The 18,118-nt window shown below is 40.4% G+C and overlaps 1 protein-coding gene and 1 long non-coding RNA gene across 11 annotated transcripts in view; one reads left to right on the top strand and one right to left on the bottom strand.

Moving 5' to 3' along the window:
* LOC140118695 (uncharacterized) overlaps positions 1-16,717 on the bottom strand; it is a 69,938-nt gene extending 53,221 nt beyond the window's left edge. For both annotated transcript variants that reach the window (XR_011853241.1, XR_011853240.1), the window contains exons 1-2: positions 16,546-16,717; positions 5,021-5,083 (exon numbers count right to left, since the gene is read on the bottom strand). This is a non-coding gene — a long non-coding RNA (uncharacterized lncRNA). The remainder of the gene's footprint in view (positions 1-5,020; positions 5,084-16,545) is intronic.
* LOC140118694 (protein 4.1-like) overlaps positions 613-18,118 on the top strand; it is a 105,570-nt gene continuing 88,064 nt past the window's right edge. For 2 of the 9 annotated variants that reach the window (XM_072136911.1, XM_072136914.1), the window contains exon 1: positions 613-717. In XM_072136911.1, the coding sequence (XP_071993012.1) occupies positions 692-717 (26 nt within the window). In that variant the 5' untranslated portion in view covers positions 613-691. Of the gene's footprint in view, positions 718-16,649; positions 16,807-18,118 lie in introns of those variants that run through there. The other 7 variants (XM_072136909.1, XM_072136903.1, XM_072136910.1 and 4 more) reach the window with 6 other exon arrangements.

Below are 18,118 nucleotides of genomic sequence, written 5' to 3'. Positions count from 1 at the left end.
ATCTGCTCAAATAACAGAAGGCCAAACAAATAGTGTAAGAATTGATAGTAACGGACACCATTACATCCATTGAAATCAATGGAGAAAAAAACGGATCCCTTAGTCATCCGTTATTAATGTTACAAAATAGAAACTGCAAACCTTAGCCAAAGCGCAGATGGGAACTAGCCCCAAGTCGTCAGGGGCTCCAGCTACAGAGCCCCTACCCATAACTGATTCCACAAATTCCCTACTTTCTTCTATTGGAATCTGTTGCGGTTTTAGATTAGATGACATTGTATGTAACAAGCATCCATAGGAATAGGTAACCCCAGGAGGAAGCAGCACCTGCAGATCTTCAGCCCCATCTATTTAATAAGAGTGACAGCGAGTGTGATCTACCAGCCCCGGCCCAAGCTAATAGAAGGGTTAGTCCATCCCTAAACTACTTGTCTTCAGCCTACAGCGAACGGGTTAACACCTAAAGTCACTGCAGCAAAGAGCTGCATATAGCTCCGCCCAAGTGGGAAGACAGCCAATCAAGGCATGTCCGCAGCTGTCGAGCCCCTCCTAGACCCCGCTAATCGAAAGGTAGAACATCTTTGGTGGGAGGTCCTGTCCCGGAGAAGGGGCGTTGCGGGCCAGTGACGTCAGACAAGGACGCTTTCAGTGCAGGTGGAAGGGGCCTGAGCTGTCAGCTTGTAGTGACCCTATGAACACCTTAATGACGTCAGTCAGGTAGGTGCCCCGGTTTAGGAAGTGGGCGGAGCTGGGCACGTTGCGATGTGTGGTGCAGTCATTGGGGGATTTGTTGGGTGAAAACTCGTAGACGCTGCGGAGTGAGTGGAGTTTGATCGGGTCGGTGCCCATGTCGGGTTAGTTTGGAGGGACGGTGACAGGTCGCTCGGCACCTCGGCTTTGCTGTAAGTATTTCAGCCTGTCCTATGGTAGGCGCACACCGGCGTTGTTTTGACGTTTGCTCGCACGGTGAGAGCTTATCCTGGGTCACATTCATCGCATTCTTCCCCTGTAATGCCGGCCCTGTCTCTCTACATGTCTGTCACAACTTCCTCAGCACTTTACTCTTGTTTACCTTGTACATGCCTGCTTTCCTCTCCAGGGCACTGCCCAGTGCATAACATCAGCAGGAATAAAAATCTGCTGCACTATGTAATGGCCATGTGATCAGGGCACTGAGTAATGCCACCTCTCCAGCCAAGCTCTGAATGTATGTGGGTGTTTGTCTTGTGACCACACGGTACCATTGGCAATGCAAGGTCTGTGCTTTGGTGTAGTTGTCGGTAGGACCATTTCCATACTATGCAGGAGAACAAGTCATTCATCCTTGGCAGGGGGGCTGTGGCAGCAAATGGAATCTTTGCCCTTGAGTGATAGAAAGTGCAGTAACAACTACTGTGGCAGTCTTAAGATTCTTAGTTGTAGCTTTTTTTTGTTATAACTTGCTTTCTTTGATGCCTCTGACAATGTGATACCTGAGAACACTCGAGAATGATTTTACCCCTAGGGAATTCCTGCTTCAACTTGGAAATGGAAAACTTAAATTATATAGGATGGACAAGTTTTGTTTTTTTTCCAGTACATTGGGTCATTGCTAGGGTCTTGATCAAAAGCACAAGCACAGAGTATATATTAGTGGACCCTGAGTAAAGAGAAGCAAAACCTATTGAGAAATTACTTGGGATCTGGGGTTTATTTCTCCTGGGACTATAATATTTATGAATATATTTTTTAATATATATTTATGTCTTGTGATGGCAACAAACATTAGCTGTGCACATGTTCAGCATAGTTGTAGGGTGGGTCCCATAACAATTTTCCCCACTGAATACATATTGATAGCCTTTTATTTCACTGTCAATGATGAGTTCTATTAAATTAGTGTGTGTCATTAATGATGTATGGGGAGGGATCAGTGGTGGCTCCAAACAAAGCAGGTGTCTGCTGCATTGAACAGAATTGTTGATTATTTTGTAGAAAATCCTCCTTGGCTATATAATCTGTATTTCATAAAAAGTACAATATTGTGCAATTTTCACTCTTGGCACTAAAATATATTGCTACTTGCTAATTCTAAAGAGGTTTTTAATACAGCATTCAGCTCACATACATGCTTACAAAAGAAGAATCCCTCTTTAGAAAACACCTTCATTACCTCCACTTCTGACAATGGATAATATTGCCACTTATCTACAACTATCTGCCCAGAGGAAACGCTTTATAGACCTCAATGGCTCCAGAAGTTGGTAGTAAAGCATATAGCAGAATGCTGCTACTAGTGTCCTAGTGGTGAATCTAAGGGCCAGTTCCCATCTGTGTTTAGGCATCCAAACCTGTATTATTTTGGGGAAGAATGAATGGACACAGTGTAGATGTGTGTACTTTCTTTTTCCAGCCTCATAAACGTGCATGGGAGAGACTAGGAAGCAGAAAAAGGGCCTGTAGCTCAGTGACAAAATTATGTACTGTACATGTGAATGGAAAAATCACAAAAGGTTCCAGCACCCCATTGTCGTCAGATAATCTTCATTCTTCGTACAAAACCAGCCATTACATACAGTTGTTGACGCATTTCAGAATATGTTAAAAGGGTTTTCCCACAAAGACAAGTTTCTTAAATGTACTCAGGATAACAAAATAACACATTCTTTAATTCACTATGCACAGATATAAGTCCAACCTGTCTCTATCAGTTCTGGTGTACACAAGTTCAGTTGCCCTGAACATGACCCTGTAACTTCTGACTTAGGGTCGGGGAAGCCATCTTAGATTTCTGTGTGACGGCAGTAGAGCCGAGTTTCTCTCTCTGCTACCTGCTCTCTAGCCCTGCGCCCTGCAGTCCAGGATGGAGCTCATTCACTAATATATACCGACACTGAGTTCCTTCTGGCAGCAGCCTGAGGAGAACTACAAGCTACAAACATATACGTTTTTTTTTCGGTGGAGGCAGGCACAGTGTGTTCTGGAATGGCAGAGATGTAGGAGAGCTGACTGTGTAATAGGCATCTCATAATCTCTGATCTGTCTCATCTCTCTATGTGTCAGATACTAGTACAATGTTCAGAAGCCAGATGAAAGTGTATAAAAAAAATACCTGGACCCTAATAATCTAAGCACATTGTCAGCTCACAGAACTAGAAGGATCATAATGTGTCCGCTCAATTTTACACTGACCATAACTGAGTGATCGGAACTACAGGAGCAAAACTGAGTAAAATTGTGATGTAAAGGGTTAAAAATTATCTTGTGTTAACATCACTAGATGACTGAAATTTGTGAATTTTCTTTCACGGGAAACCCCATTTAATACATACAGTAATTAAAATACAAATACACCAATACAAGTATAACAAATACATCAAATGATTTAAAAGTCCTGCCTGAGTCTTTTTATTGGTCACAGGAAAAGGTGGAATAAATTAATCAGCCAATAGAAAAGGTATGTATACAACTAGGCCAGAAAGAAAACTATAGCTAGGACCTTAGTGGATTACAAAGAGGACTGAAAAGTACGTGGACCTGAAGTAAGACTGATCAGAAAGAGGCAGACCTGAAGCAAAATGAAAAACCAGAAGACAAGGGCTAATGGAAGAGGAGAGGAAAGTATGTCCAGAAGGAGAACAGCAAACTTATGGGAGGGGATTTCATAAGTGTTTGAGAGCAAAACTGGTCTAGTTACTCATGACAACCTAACAGAGCCCTGCATTCTTTTTCCACAGCACTTTATAAAAATCAAAACTGATCTCTGATTGGTTGCCATGAGCAACTACAACAGTTTTGCTCAGACACTTTTGATAAATCTTCTTCAATGACAATATAAAAAATTTGTTAAAATGTAATAAGGAGTAAGTTGTTAACAATTTAACCCCTTAACGACGAGCGTTGTAATAGTACGGTGCACGTCGGGTGCATGAGCCCCCTCCAAGCCGGTAAGTCTTTGCTGTATATTGCAGCAAAGACTTGCTGGTAGCACCCGCGATTGGTGCCAGCCAAAAAGATGGTGGCGTATGGGCTCCGCCATCCTGCTGAAGATTGTCACTCCCCATGAGCAGTGATCCGTTGCTATGACAGCCTCGGGTCTTGTATTGTGCTAATTGCACATTGTAATGTATGAGGAAGAAAATCCCCATATATTGCCATACTGTAGTATGGCAGTATATGGTAGGATCGATCAGACAACCAAGGGTTAAAGTACCCTAGGGAGTCTGAAAAATAGTAAAAATGAAAAAAAAAAGTTAAAAAAAACAAATATTAAAATCACCCACATTTTCCTGGAAGGCATATAAATATACAGTAAAAATCATCAGTAAAAAACACATTAGGTATCGCCGTGTCCTAAAATGCCCGATTCATCAAAATATAACTGTTTTTTACTGCGTTTAACCCATAACGGAAAATAGTGCCTTTAGTCGAAAATGGCACTTTTTTGCCCTTTTGAAAGATCTCAAATGGTCGTAGAGTTCTAAAAATAGAAGCACTGAAAACTTAATCAAAAGTCGCAAAAAATGAAACCCACAGCTCCGTACACCAAAGTATGAAAAAGTTAGTAGCGCCAGAAGATGGCAAAATAAAAAAAAATTAAAAAAAAGATTTTGTACAGGAAGTTTTAATTTTTGTAAATGTATGAAAACATTATAAAACTTATACAATTTGGTATCCCCGGGATCGTACTGATCCAAAAAATAAAGTAGACCTGTCATTTGGGGTGCACAGTGAAAGCCTTAAAATACAAGCCCACAAGAAAACAATAGAAAAGTGTTTTACCATTTTCACTGCATTTGGAATTTGCAGTGAAAACAAGCAGTCGCAGAGCTCTTTAAGTGTAAAAATAAAGTTATAGATTTTTGAAGGTGGGTAGTGAAAAATGGAAATGAAAAAACAAAAAAAGGCCAGGTCGTTAAGGGGTTAATAAATATACAAGATACTCTATATAATATGAACTAATAATGATAAATTACACCTTTTTGGAGATTAAAGGAAATCTACCATTTTACAAAAGTAAAAGAAATCTACAAATGCTTACCTATACTTCCTCTTCATCTTGATTCTGGCTGATTCTTCTCTTAGCTTGAAACGCTGCTATCAACTAGGAAAGAAAGTTATAATTAGCAACACAGAGCATGGGGACAAGATGTCAGGTTTTCCGGGCTGCTAATTATGCACGCCCTCGCACCTCCCTCTCCCATGCTGGGAGAGGAAGGTGGCGTCACGCAAGAGACGTGGATTCATGTCCCCAGAGTGATAGATGCCTCCCTCTCCCAACTTACACTGACCATCACTGAGTGATAAGAGCTAAAACAGCAATAAAACTGAGTAACAATGTAAATTAAGGGGTTAAAATGATCTTTATTATTTAAACATCACTAGGGGATTGAAATTTGAGAATTTTCTATCATGGGCAAACCCCTTTAAGATGTGCATGTGTCCAAAGTGTAGGTGCTCTCCAGGATACACATTGGGGATTTGTACTGAAGACTTCATCCTGTAAAAACCAGGGTATATGTTTTAGGATAACGTCCTTAACCCCGTAAGGACGCAGGGTTTTTTCTCTCATTCCTCACTCTCCACCTTCAAAAATCCATAACTTTTTCATTTTTCCGTGTACAGAGCTGTATGAGGGCTGATTTTGTGCGTAACAAATTTTACTTCTCAGTCACATTATTTATTATTCCCTGCCGTGTACTAGAAAGCTGGAAAAAAATTCCAAAAGTGGAATGTTCACATTTTTACGACTTTCACTGTGCACTCCAAATGACACCTCTACTTTATTTTTTCGTTCGGTACGATGTTTTCATATATTTACAAAAATGTTTTTGGGATTTTGTCGTCTTCTGGCGCTAATAACTTTTTTATACTCGGGTGTACAGAGCTTTGGGAGGTGTCTTTTTTTTGCAGCTTTTGATTGTTTACAATGTTATCATATTTAGGACTGTACGACCTTTTGATCACTTTTTATAGAATTTTTTTTTTTAACTGCAAAAAAGTGCCATTTTTACTTTGGGCGAGATTTTTCGTTACGGGGTTAAACGCAGTGAAAAACACTTATTATATTTTGATCGGGCATTTTCGGATGCAGCGATACCTAATGTGTTTGATTTTTACTGTTTATTTATATCAGTTCTAGGGAAAGGGGGGTGATTTGAGTTTTTTTATTATAATTTTTGTTTTAACTTTTTTTTTATTTTTACTATTTTTCAGACTCCCTAGGGTACTTCAACCCTAGGTTGTCTGTACATTCCTATCATATACTGCCATACTACAGTAAAGATGCCCATGCGCCACCATCTTTTTGAAGCCGGTGGCGGCGATCAGCAAAGCCTTACCGGCTATGGAAAGGGCTCAGCCCGTGAGCCCTCTATATGCACCCGCACCCGGCATGTGATGTAGTACTACGTCACATGTTGGTAAGGGGTTAAAGGGGTATTCCCACAAAGGAAAGTTTCTTATATGTACTCAACATATGAAAATAACACATTCTCTAATTCATTGTTATTAACAAAAATGCAGCATTTCACAGATATAATTCCACCCTGTCTCTATCAGTCCTGCTGTAAACAATTTCAGTTTCCCCTAGACATGACCCAGTAACTTCTCACTTGGGGTAGGGTGGCAGCTATCTTGGATGAGATCATGGAGCTGAGTTTCTGTCTGTCTCTGCTGTGTGGCTGTATCCACGCCCCCTGCCGGGAGCTCAGCGATTCTCACTGATTACTTCCTGTCAGCACATGGTGAGGGGAGAGAGAGGCTGAAAACTACAAGGACATAAGTGATCCAGGGAAGGGGGAGGCAGGCACTTGTAGCATGCATCTAATAGGCATATAATGGATCTCATGATCTGTGAGATATAGTAGAGCTGTGTGTGCAATAGGCATCTCATAATCTCTGATCTGTCTCATCTCTATGTGTCAATGTGTTTGCACTTTCATCTGGCTTCTGACATTGTACATATACACCTGTACCCTAATAATGTAACCACATTCTCACCCCACAGAACTAGATGGATAATACAGTAGTGTCTGCTTAGAGAGACCCCGCCCACATCCTATAATTTTACAATGAGCAGCCGAGAGAGTGATAGGAGCTAAAACAGCAATAAAACTGAGTAAATTGTAAAGTAAGGGTTAAAATTATCTTTATGGTGTTAACATTACTAGGGGATTGAGATGTTAGAATTTTCTTTTGTGAGAAAACCCCTTTAACATCTATCACGTCATTAACTAAACCATCTAATAACATTCTCCAAAGTACAACTGAATTTTGGGGTGGGATTATCACAAAATGCACTGTGTTGATGAGTGGCAGAGTGGTTAAAGGGAACCTGTCAACACATTTGCACATATACAGCCAGTGACAGGTTCCTATAGAGCTCTATTAACTGACTGACACCCTTTAACTAAAAATTGTTTCGTTTACATCCACCGAAATCACCTTTTATCTTATATTACCTGGCATTACCTACTCCTCCCCATGCCTTATGCCTCTTTACTGGTCACAGTTCATTTTATGTGACCAGAGTGACATCATCACAGTATGCTATTCTTAGAAGTCTGAGTGACCTGTGATGTTGTCACTGATCACATGTCATGAATGTAACACAAGGCACCCTGTAAAAGATTAACACAATATTTCCCATTTGTACATAGAGCTTTATATGTCTGTAGTTGAATATTAACAGACTGTCCCTAAGTACAAGGAGGCACAGAGCTGTCAGTCAGAACAATGGGGTGTGGTTCACTGGTATCTCTGACTCTTCTCCTCTCTTAGGAGGGTCAGAAAAGCTAATTTGCATATCAGAAAAATGTCTTTAATTAAGGTACAGTGTGCAACTGGCAGTTAATTTTAGGTGATACAGGGAGGAATTATAACTCTTTATCATCAGGGATTGTTAGTGGGGGGGGGGTAGCCGAAATCTGGTGACGGGTCCTCTTTAAGATCCATGAGGTCTTTTTCAGCATGCTTTTAAAATTCATCTGGAGCAGGCACTCTTGTTGATGAAAGTGTGTGTGGGGGGGGGGGAGATCAGCTGTAATTTTCCCACAGCAGTTTATAAAATAAATCCGAGCTCTGATTGGTTGCTATAAGCACTTCTGATAAATCTCTTGTATAGTCCTTTTAAAGGGGTTTTCCCACAAACAAAAGTTAGGCCCTATCCCGTGGATAACTTGCTGATCAGTGGGAGTCTGACTCTCAGCGCTCCGCCAGACTAGTAGAGCAGACGGTGGTGTATAACCTCTAATAGAGCTTTATGGAGCTGACGGAGATTGGTGGACGCAGCGCTCGGCAATTTCCTTCAGCTCCATAGAGATTAATAGAGCAAAACGGTCATGCACGGCCGTCTGTTCCATTAGTCTGACGGAGTGATGAGAGGACCGACTCATCACTGAGACCCCCACTGATCAGCAAGTTAGGCCCTACCCCTTTAAGAGCGGTCATTCACTTTTTATTTTCAATTTTTAAAAAAGCATTAATCTTTATAGAACCTTCTCACTTTTTTTCACAGGGGTCCCAGGGTAGGATTAAGAGTTCAATAGGCCATGGGCTGTATAAGACATACATATATCAACATACTAACACATGCACACATCATGTAGGGTTCACATACACACTGTAAGGTAACACAATTTAATGCTGTACTCCGTTACCCCCTACCTACTCTTAACATGAGCCCATACTGTGTCCCCTCCCCCTACAGCAGGAGAACAGCAGCACAAAGAGGAAGGGGAGATGATCAGAGTCCTTTTTATTCTTGCTACACAGGCATGCATATCGTACCTCAGAACTTACCATCAGAAGTAGTTCTAATGGTAGATTATACCTGCCTGTCCCTCCCCTAATCTGTAGTTGAATAACCCTGGAATTTAACCTAACATGTTAAAACTTTTATTTTAGTAATATGCAAATTAACTGCAGAGGCTACTGGGGCGTGGAATAGACTGGCCCGGGAACTGGAAGCTAAGGCTACTCCAAACCCCAGTAGCTTCTGTAGTTAATTTACATATTACTACAATAAAGTTTTTTTTAACTTAGGTTCCAGGATTATTAAATCACAGATTACGGCAGAGTCGGGTAGAATTCACCATCAGATCTACTTCTGATGATAAATTCCTCATGGTGGGTTTTCTTTAACTTCAAGAACTTTTTGGACTGTCATGGGCCCCCAAGAGCTTGGAGCTCCAGGCAGCCGCCAAAGGCAGATCAATTTGGATCTGCTATTGCAAATGTGGCATTCTTCTAGGCAGAACAAGTGCTAGATTCAACACTTTAAACTGAATAGAACATGCAAGGCAGAGGCTGAACTAGAAAACAGAATTTTACAGCCTGGAATTGGATCCCGGCTACAACATAACAATTTTTTCAAAAGTCCTAGATCAGTGATGGGCAACCTTATGAGCTTGGTGTGTCAAAATTCGCCAAAAAAACGAGCATAACTCGGGTGGTGTGTCACCTTGAGAAAAAAAAACATAATTTTGTGATATTTATAGTTTAAATAACAAATATGTATAATTATTTAACTTCTAGGGTACTTTAACCCTAGGTTGTCTAAGTGATCCTATCATGTACCAGTATGGCAGTATATGGGGATTTTCCACATCATCTATTTATTACAATGTGCAAATCGCACATTGTAATAGATCGTTTCAATCAGACACGTGTGAAAAGCTTAGTAACCTGCAAACTTTGTCATGACAGTTCACAGGTTATAGCTGTAACGATGTCTTGTATGTATGATGAGAGTGGTTGTCCTCCCTCATCCCTGCTGTGGAGATGGTCAGAGTAGAGGTGACCTATCACAACCACTCCCCCCAGCACAACTATCAGGAGCTGCAGAGGAGTTTCTGGAGTTGATGGTCGGGTCACCTCTCCTGGTGCTGAGCCCCGGGATGATACCTGTGCTGACTGGAGGCACAGCTCACACAGGGGGAGGGGCCGGCCCAGTGGAGGAAGAGGTGGAGGAAGTGCTGTGAGCTCAGTGCATGGCAATCTCTCAGCCTCCCGGCTACTTCACCTGGCCTTGTAGGAGCCGAGGATGAAACTTAACTCTCCGGCAGCCGCGTGTCACTGAAAATGGCTGGGTGTGTCAGCACTGACACGCGTGTCATAGGTTAGCCATCACTGTCCTAGATCATACATACATTTAATGTCACAGCATGGGGACAATGGACAGTATGATGTCACTGAAAAATCAATTCCTCAATGGTATAGCATAGGAATTAAGTATATCATGATATCAAAGTACAGAAATAATACAAAAAATAAACTTCCATAGTAGAACTTAGCAGAGCTAGTTTTACCCATGATGAAGGGGATTTGGAAATCACAGGAAAGTCCTAAACTTTGCAGTTTTCTACAAAAAAACTTGATTAGGATTTTGAAAAATTCCATCCATCATTTAGTAAGTGTGTTTCTGAAGCAACAAATGAAGCCATTCAGTAACATGTAATTTTGTCTTTATGTAATTATTTCCCTTAACTGTCTAAGAAATTAAATCATTTTTCAACTTGGTGGTCTGTAAATGTTTCTGTGGCAAGGAATACATCCTCAGCACTTCGGAACTGGCTCATTGTCAAAGGAAAGGAACCAGCAGAAATGATTTCTTGTAAATGTTCTTCATAGGCCACTTGTCAGCAGTCTGGTTGAATTCTTAACCCCTTAAGGTTGCAGCCATTTTGTAGCTTAAAGGGAACCTGTCACTGTGGACCTCATTTTTCACTAAAGACAGATTGTAAAAGCCCATCACACCTGCAATGCAAATCTGCCTTTCTGCCTTTTCTAAGCATTTGCATTACAATATAATTGTGTGTTATAACTTACTCTTGCATCCTGACAAAATCCTGGGGTAGGCACAGGGGCTAGGCTTTGGTTTGGATGCATTTCAAAAAACAACATGTGACCTGTTTGAGCTGCAGGCTGTCTCCATGTTTGTGCTCCTGTACAGCTTGTCCCTCCCCCACTGATGTCAGGTTGACCAGGCTGTGATCTCTGAGAAGAAGCAGGAGGTGGAGCTAGACAGGAGCACAAAAGGTGGGGGCCAAGCTCTGAGGAGTGGGTAACACAGACAAGCCACATGTTGTTTTTTGAAATGCATTCAAACCAAAGTCCAGCCCCTGTGACTACCCCAGGATTTTGTCAGGGAGCAAGGTAAGTTACACACAATTATATTATAATGCAAATGCTTAGAAAAGGCAGAAAGGCAGATATGCACTGCTGGTGTGAAGGGCTTCTGCAACCTGTCTTTAGTGAAAATGAGGTCCCTGGTGAAAGGTTCCCTTTAAGCCGTTTTTGATATTCGAAATCATTACGTTTTCAGGCAGATTTACCACCTAAATAAGTTGCTGAATAACACTTCCCATATGTCTACTGTACATTTTCATAATTTTTGAAATGTCTGGATAATTTATTTTCATGTCACGCGGCTTACAAATCGAACATCGATTTTCCGGATTTTCAGAATTTACTATTTTGGGGATAAATAAAATGTTTGTTTTTTTTTTGGTGTTTGCCGTATAGCCTAATAATCATGTTATCTTAATTCTATGGGTCGATACGATTACGGGGATGCCATACATGAATATTTTTTCTTACGTTTTACTAAATTTGTCAAATAAAACCCTAATGTGGGAAAAATCTATCATTTTTGCACTGCCATCTTCAAAGTGGCATAACATTGTTACTTTTTTGGCTACGTAGCTGGTTGATGGCTTGTTTTTTTGCGGGACATATTGTACTTTGCACCAGTATCATTCTGGAGTACATATGTTTTTTTGATCACTTTTTATGCCATTTTTTTGTGGGATTGAATAGGTAAAAATCATAATTTTTGCAGTGTTTATAATGTTTTTTTTTTTACGGCATTTATCGTGCGGGTTCAATAATTACTTATTTACTGTTATTATACGGGTTGTTACAGACACAGTGATACTATATATGTGGGGTTTGTGTTATGATTTAGCCTTTTTTGGGGTTATATGTCTCTTTATCTGATTTGTGGTTTTTGGGCATTTTTATTGATTTCTTTCTTGAATAACTTTTTATTTTTCCACCATGGGACATGAACAAGCAATCAGCTGATTGCTTGTTGATTATAATACTCTGCAATACTGATGTATTGCAGGGTATTAGCAGTGTCAGCCTATGCACATGCATAGGCTGACACTCTGCCTGTAAGATGACGTCACAGACGCCATGTTACAGGCAGTTCTTACTGGCAGCACTGGGGTCCAGATCGGTTTTCATACATTTACAAAAACAATTTTTTTGATGATGATTTCAATACTACTATTGGAGGACTTTATGGCCGCCTTATTGAATTTTTTATATTTTGCAAAAAGGTGGCACTTTTGACATTACGGCGCTATTTTAACTGTTATTATATTTTGATACATCGGACATTTTGGGACGTGCTGATATCTAAAATGTTTATGATTTTTACTGTTTATATTTATATCAGTTCTAGGGAAAGGGGGGAGATATGAATCTTTAGGGTTTTTTTATTAAATTATTTTTTAAACTTTTTTTTCCTAATTTTTAATTTTCTAGTTTTCAGACTTCCTAGGGTACTTTAACCTGTTAGCGCCCAGCGTCCGATATATTGGACGCAGAGCTGATGCCGAGCCGGCATCGGGATACATGGGGTGCCATCGGTAACAGCACACCCCCTGTGTAACAACCGCGGTCTGAGCGGGCTCCAATCGTGGGTGTTTTGCAGTTTTAACCTGCCTTTGGGGGTCGACACCCTTCTACACCCCCCCCCCCGCGACATCTTCGGGGGGCGCCTATTTTTTCCCTAGGGCTGCCTACAGGTGGTGCCAGTAAGATGGCGTCTCTGAAGTCATCTTAAAGGCACAGTGTCATCCTATACATGTGCATAGGCTGACACTGCTAATAACCTGCAATACATCAGATTAGTATTGCAGACTTATCATGAACAAGCAATCAGATGATTGCTTGTTCATTTCCCATAGTAGAAATAGTAAAAAAAAATATATAAAAAAATAAAGCAATAAATCAATAGAAATGCCTATTATCCCCACAACATATAGAGACCTATAACACAAAAATTCTAAATCATAACACAAACCCCACATAGTGTCACCGCATCTGTAACAACCCATAGAATAAAAGTAAATGATTGAACCCGTAAAAAGTTAACCCGCCAAAAATTGATTTTTACCTTTTGAATCCGACAAAAATGCAATAAAAAGTGATATAAAAAACACTGTACTCCAGAATGATACTTTTGCAAAGTACAACATGTCCCGCAAAAAACAAGCCATCAACCAGCTCTGTAGCCAAAAAAAGCAAAAATAGATTTCTCCCCATATTAGGTTTTACTTGGCAAATTTAGTAAAATGTAAGAAAAAATATTCAAGTATGGTATCCCCGTAATCGTATTGACCCATAGGATAAAAATAACACGATTATTAGGCTATATGGTGAACATATAGGATTGTTTTATGTTAAATATGTAAAATTTAATTCAAAACAGTATACCCAAAATTATGAAAATACGGAAAATCAATATTCGATTTGTAAGCCGTGTGACATCGAAATAATTATCCAGACATGATTTCAAATTTTGAAAATGGCAAATTTTTCTAAAAATTCATATTTTCTTTTTTTTGTAAATAAACACAAAACTTATCGTCCAACATTTGCCACTAAAATGAAGTACAACGTGTGGGGAAAAAAAAACTCTCAAACGCAAGGCAGAATACATAAAAATGGGGCCGAGCCTTAAGCTATAAACTGGCCGTGTCTTTAAGGAGTTAAACATAGGTTTTCTGATTGGTTTGACCATATACTGCCATATGAATGTATTTCCAAAAAAATTCCATAGTTTCTAAATCGCAGGTCCATATTTTTTAACCCATGTGAAACACTTAAAGGGTTAATGGACTTAATAGAAGTTGTTTTACATACGTTGAGGGGTGAAGTTTCTATAGTGAGGTAATTTATGAGGTTTTACTATTATTTAGGCCTCAAAGTCACTTGGAAGCCGAGTTGTCCCTCAAAATCTGAGTTATGGCAATTTTCATGAAAATAAGAAAAATCGCACCTAAAGTTCTGCACCTCATAACATTCTAGAAAAATGACCGGAAGCATAAAATATCATCCCAACATAAAGCAGATATTCTGTAAATGTTAATTATCAAACTTTTTGGGTAGTTTTACTTCCTGTCTGGAAACCAGAACATTTCAAACTTGGAAAATGAAGAATTTTTACAAACTTTTGCCAAATTTTCACTTTTTTTCAGAACGAAACGCAAAACTTATCACTTAAATTTTATAACTAACATGAAGTACAATGTGTCACGAGAAAACATTCTCAAAATCACCAGGATATGTTAAAGCGTTCCGAAGTTATAACCAATTATCGTGAGACATGTCAGATTTGAAAAATCGAGTCTGGTCATTGAGCTGAAAACTAGTGTCGGTGATAAGGGGTTAAAATATGGCTGTGCAAAAGATGTCAAGATTTCAAGTGGATTTGACAGGCTTGTCTGGCTTCAGAAAATACAGAGGCTCAAAGTGATGTCAAATTGACCATACAGATGCCCAATACAGCCTGTAACTCCTACTGTAGCAGGTGCACATCTGTTGACGCCGCATTATTGACTGCCTCGGTATACAATTAAAGGCTGGCAGTAAAGGAAGGTGTTGTAACTTAAGTGTTTAGCATGAGCGGTTTGTTTTTTTTTTTAAGCCCACCTTCCAAACCAGGAGCCATATCTCAAAAGTTTTCTGAACCTGGACAACCCTGTTAACTAAACCAACTAATGCACATGTGGACAAAATTGTTGGTAGCCCCTGTTTAATGAAAGAAAAACCCACAATGGTCACAGAAATAACTTGCAACTACAAAAGAAAATAAATTCACATTTCTCTGAAAATGACCAAAGGAAAGGCAGACATTTGTTTTTCAAGCAGGCTTCAACATAATTATTAAAAAAAACAACCACAGGTCCGCATGGTTCCGCTGGAACTACACATCACTAATACAACAATTTAAAATAAACTTGAACAAATGGTTGAAACCCACTCTTTTCTGGTTAGTCCATATTACCTGTTATCCCTGTAAAAACTTTCCAGCTTATTTACTCCCATAACTCCAAATTCATAAGGAACAACAAATGCCCATGACTTGCATCTACCATGTTCTAACATAAAAGCCTGGGTGGTATGTCACTACCCTATTTCGCCATTTACTATAAAGTAGCTCAAGTAGCCCAATTTTTCTCTATTGCCGCTCCCAAAAACACATCCAGGTGGATGTCACTTGAATCCCAGCTAATTCATCCATTTGCACTACCCAGCTTGTTCTGGATGACAAGCCTATTGCCAACCTTATCGCAAACCCTTCCCCCCCCCTTCTCACTTCACTCTTTAAAACTTTGGCGCTACCTTAGATTCCAACATAAGTTGCAAACTTTCCTTTCTCCATTGGTACCCCTAAATGATAACCCTAATTTTCCTCCAGGACTAGAATCGAGGAACTTCTGATGGAGGTGGGGGGTGCGAAGGGGATGGGACCTGATGTACGGGGGTAAACAGTTGTCTCTCAACAAGGTTATATCTAAATTTTGTAATAATTGATAATCAATCCCACGAGGTATGTCCTCAAACTCCTGCATGGCATTTGAAAGCATCTGTATAAATGACCCATTCGGCATGGTGTAACCCCTAAAAAAAAAAATCCTTCAAATGCTGATCAATGGAGATTGCAGAAGAAATAAAGTGATCCTATGTTGTTCTCAAATTTTGTTAGTAGTCCCTGCCTTATAGCCCTATACTGATAAGATGTTAATAGTAAAGAGCTGTAGCCCACCAGTAGTGCTGGGAAGTCCGGCTCTTCTCATGGAGATTAGAGCCGACTCTTTTGGGTCCTGTTCGTTCTGGGAAACTGTACCAAACTATGCTATGCTTTCCAGACAATGTGCTCCTGTGACGGGTCTGCTGACATCTCCATTGCAAGCTCAGGTTTTCTACATATTATATTATGGAGTTGGTTTCATTCCAGAATTGTAGCTGTACCTCACCATAGAATAGCCAGTACCAATTACATGGCAGCCAAAGCATCACCTGTGTTCCTGGTTAATATCCTTTGCCTTTGTATGTATACTGTTATTGATATGGCATATTGGTATTAACGCTATCTTTTTGTCTTTTTCATGTACCTGTCCTGACCCTACATTCCGCGCCTGTCATCTGTGTTGCTGGTGAGTACTCAGTCTTTCTCATTGAACATTTCTTTGCCTATTAGAAGATAGCAGCTACTCGTGTAATGGCGCGAGAATCCACAGAAAACGTTACGAGCGGTGTAGTTCCTAAAGTGTCCGAATGGCGGCAGTGGAAGACAAGTCTTTAGACTGCTGTGCCTCGGCTGGCGGTACGGGTATGTGTACCAGTGTGGGCGCAGGGGGACACGCAGCCCTCTTGTCCTAACGCATTGTACACACGATGTGGAAGCTTGTGACGTGTGCCACTAGTCTTCCTCAAGAACAGCCCAGGCATACGCCAACAGTCTGTTTCCCGCATATCTATATATACCTCACATAAACATGGCTGCGGCAGGTGTCTGTCTGTAACCCCCACCCCTTCACCGTATTACACGCCTCCGCCTCTCTCGCACAATAGCCCGTTAGTAACGCCCTCCTAGTAATGTACAGAACCGCGGCCAATAAGCGACTACTCCAGTGTTTACTGGCCGGGGGGCGCGAGCTGCTTGTTGCTTGGCGGCGGAGGTAGAGGTGCGGAGATCACGTGTTCTGCAGTGGAGCGCGGCAAAACCGGGCCACATCTCTAAGACCCGTATGTATCGCTGTGTGTGGGAGAGAGGGCGGGTGCGCGCTGCTCGGGTGCCCTCGTCTTCTTTCCCGCCCATTGTTCAGTGCTTTATCGCCATCCTTGCCTTATTTGTGGGGAAATAAAATAGGAACCTGTTGTGTCATCTCAACGCATCTTAACATTGTTGTGTGGACCAAGGCTCTAGGCTCGCGTTTTTGTTTTGTAGCATCCTGTGACTTGTGTATTCCTCAGAAAACCACAACTCATTCAGCGAATCCCTATCTGTATTAGAAAATGAAGGAACAAAGCCAGAGTGTAATGTCCATGAGAAAAAGACCTTTTATGGGCCACATAAGAAAGGTGTTGGCTTTTTGACCAGAATAGTGCACAATAGGACAAGTGATATTTGTCACAGAAAAGACCTAGTGAAAGTCTGACTTTGTCATTCTTGCTTTATTTGGTGAAAAATAACGTGCTTATTGTGACTACTCTTTCGTGGTAGGACAAACCAAAAAGGAGATCCGGTGATGGGGCCTTAAAAGTGTCATGCTTCTCTTATTAGTCAGTTATTTTTGTGTGACCCATAATGGTGTATGTTAGTGTGATCTATGTAAATTTTCCTTGCGTCATGGATTGTGATTGCAGTAGTGTGCATCAGTTTGTGCCCAACTATACTTCATATTTATTTTTGGAATTGTCATTCATGCATCGCATATAATAAATGTGTCTAAGGCTGAACGATTTTCTTACTGTATAGAGGATTGGGCTTGTGTGGTATTGATAGCATGTACCATTTTAAAATTATTCTCGATTATGCCAGTCCCCTTCCAGCTTGTCATAAGGGTACTAAAGTGTCTTGCAGAACCACAAACTCTTGCCTATGCTGTATTTAATGCTTTTTGAACATCTCCTTTATTGCTTCATGTTTCATAACGAATCTTGCCTTGCTGAAATTGATGTCACAATGATTCTATTACTACACATTATTATTTCCTGTTGTGACCAAATAAGAGAGCAGCAGTTTTGTGAGATGACCCTGAAAAATTTTGCATATGGCGTGTATTAGTCTACGTTCAATCTTGTTGTGCATGTTTTTTTTGTTTTTTTGGGTGCACATTGAGCATGCCATCCTGGAAAGCTTCCAACATAAATGCTGAATGTGTACAGGTATTCTTTTCACCTCTATCTTCTCCATATAGAGTCGCATCCAGCAGAAAACACAGAATGATATACCATAGTAGACTACACTTTTTCATCTTGCTTCCTGTTTAAAAAAAATTAAAATGGGTAGCTCAGTGGAGACTATAATTGCTTGTACAGTTAAGGCCAGAAGTTT

This window comes from Engystomops pustulosus, chromosome 2 (genome assembly GCF_040894005.1).
Source record: "Engystomops pustulosus chromosome 2, aEngPut4.maternal, whole genome shotgun sequence".
Lineage (NCBI taxonomy): Eukaryota > Metazoa > Chordata > Amphibia > Anura > Leptodactylidae > Engystomops > Engystomops pustulosus.
Note: the sequence above shows the minus strand (reverse complement) of the source record. Positions and strands in the feature narration are given on the sequence as shown.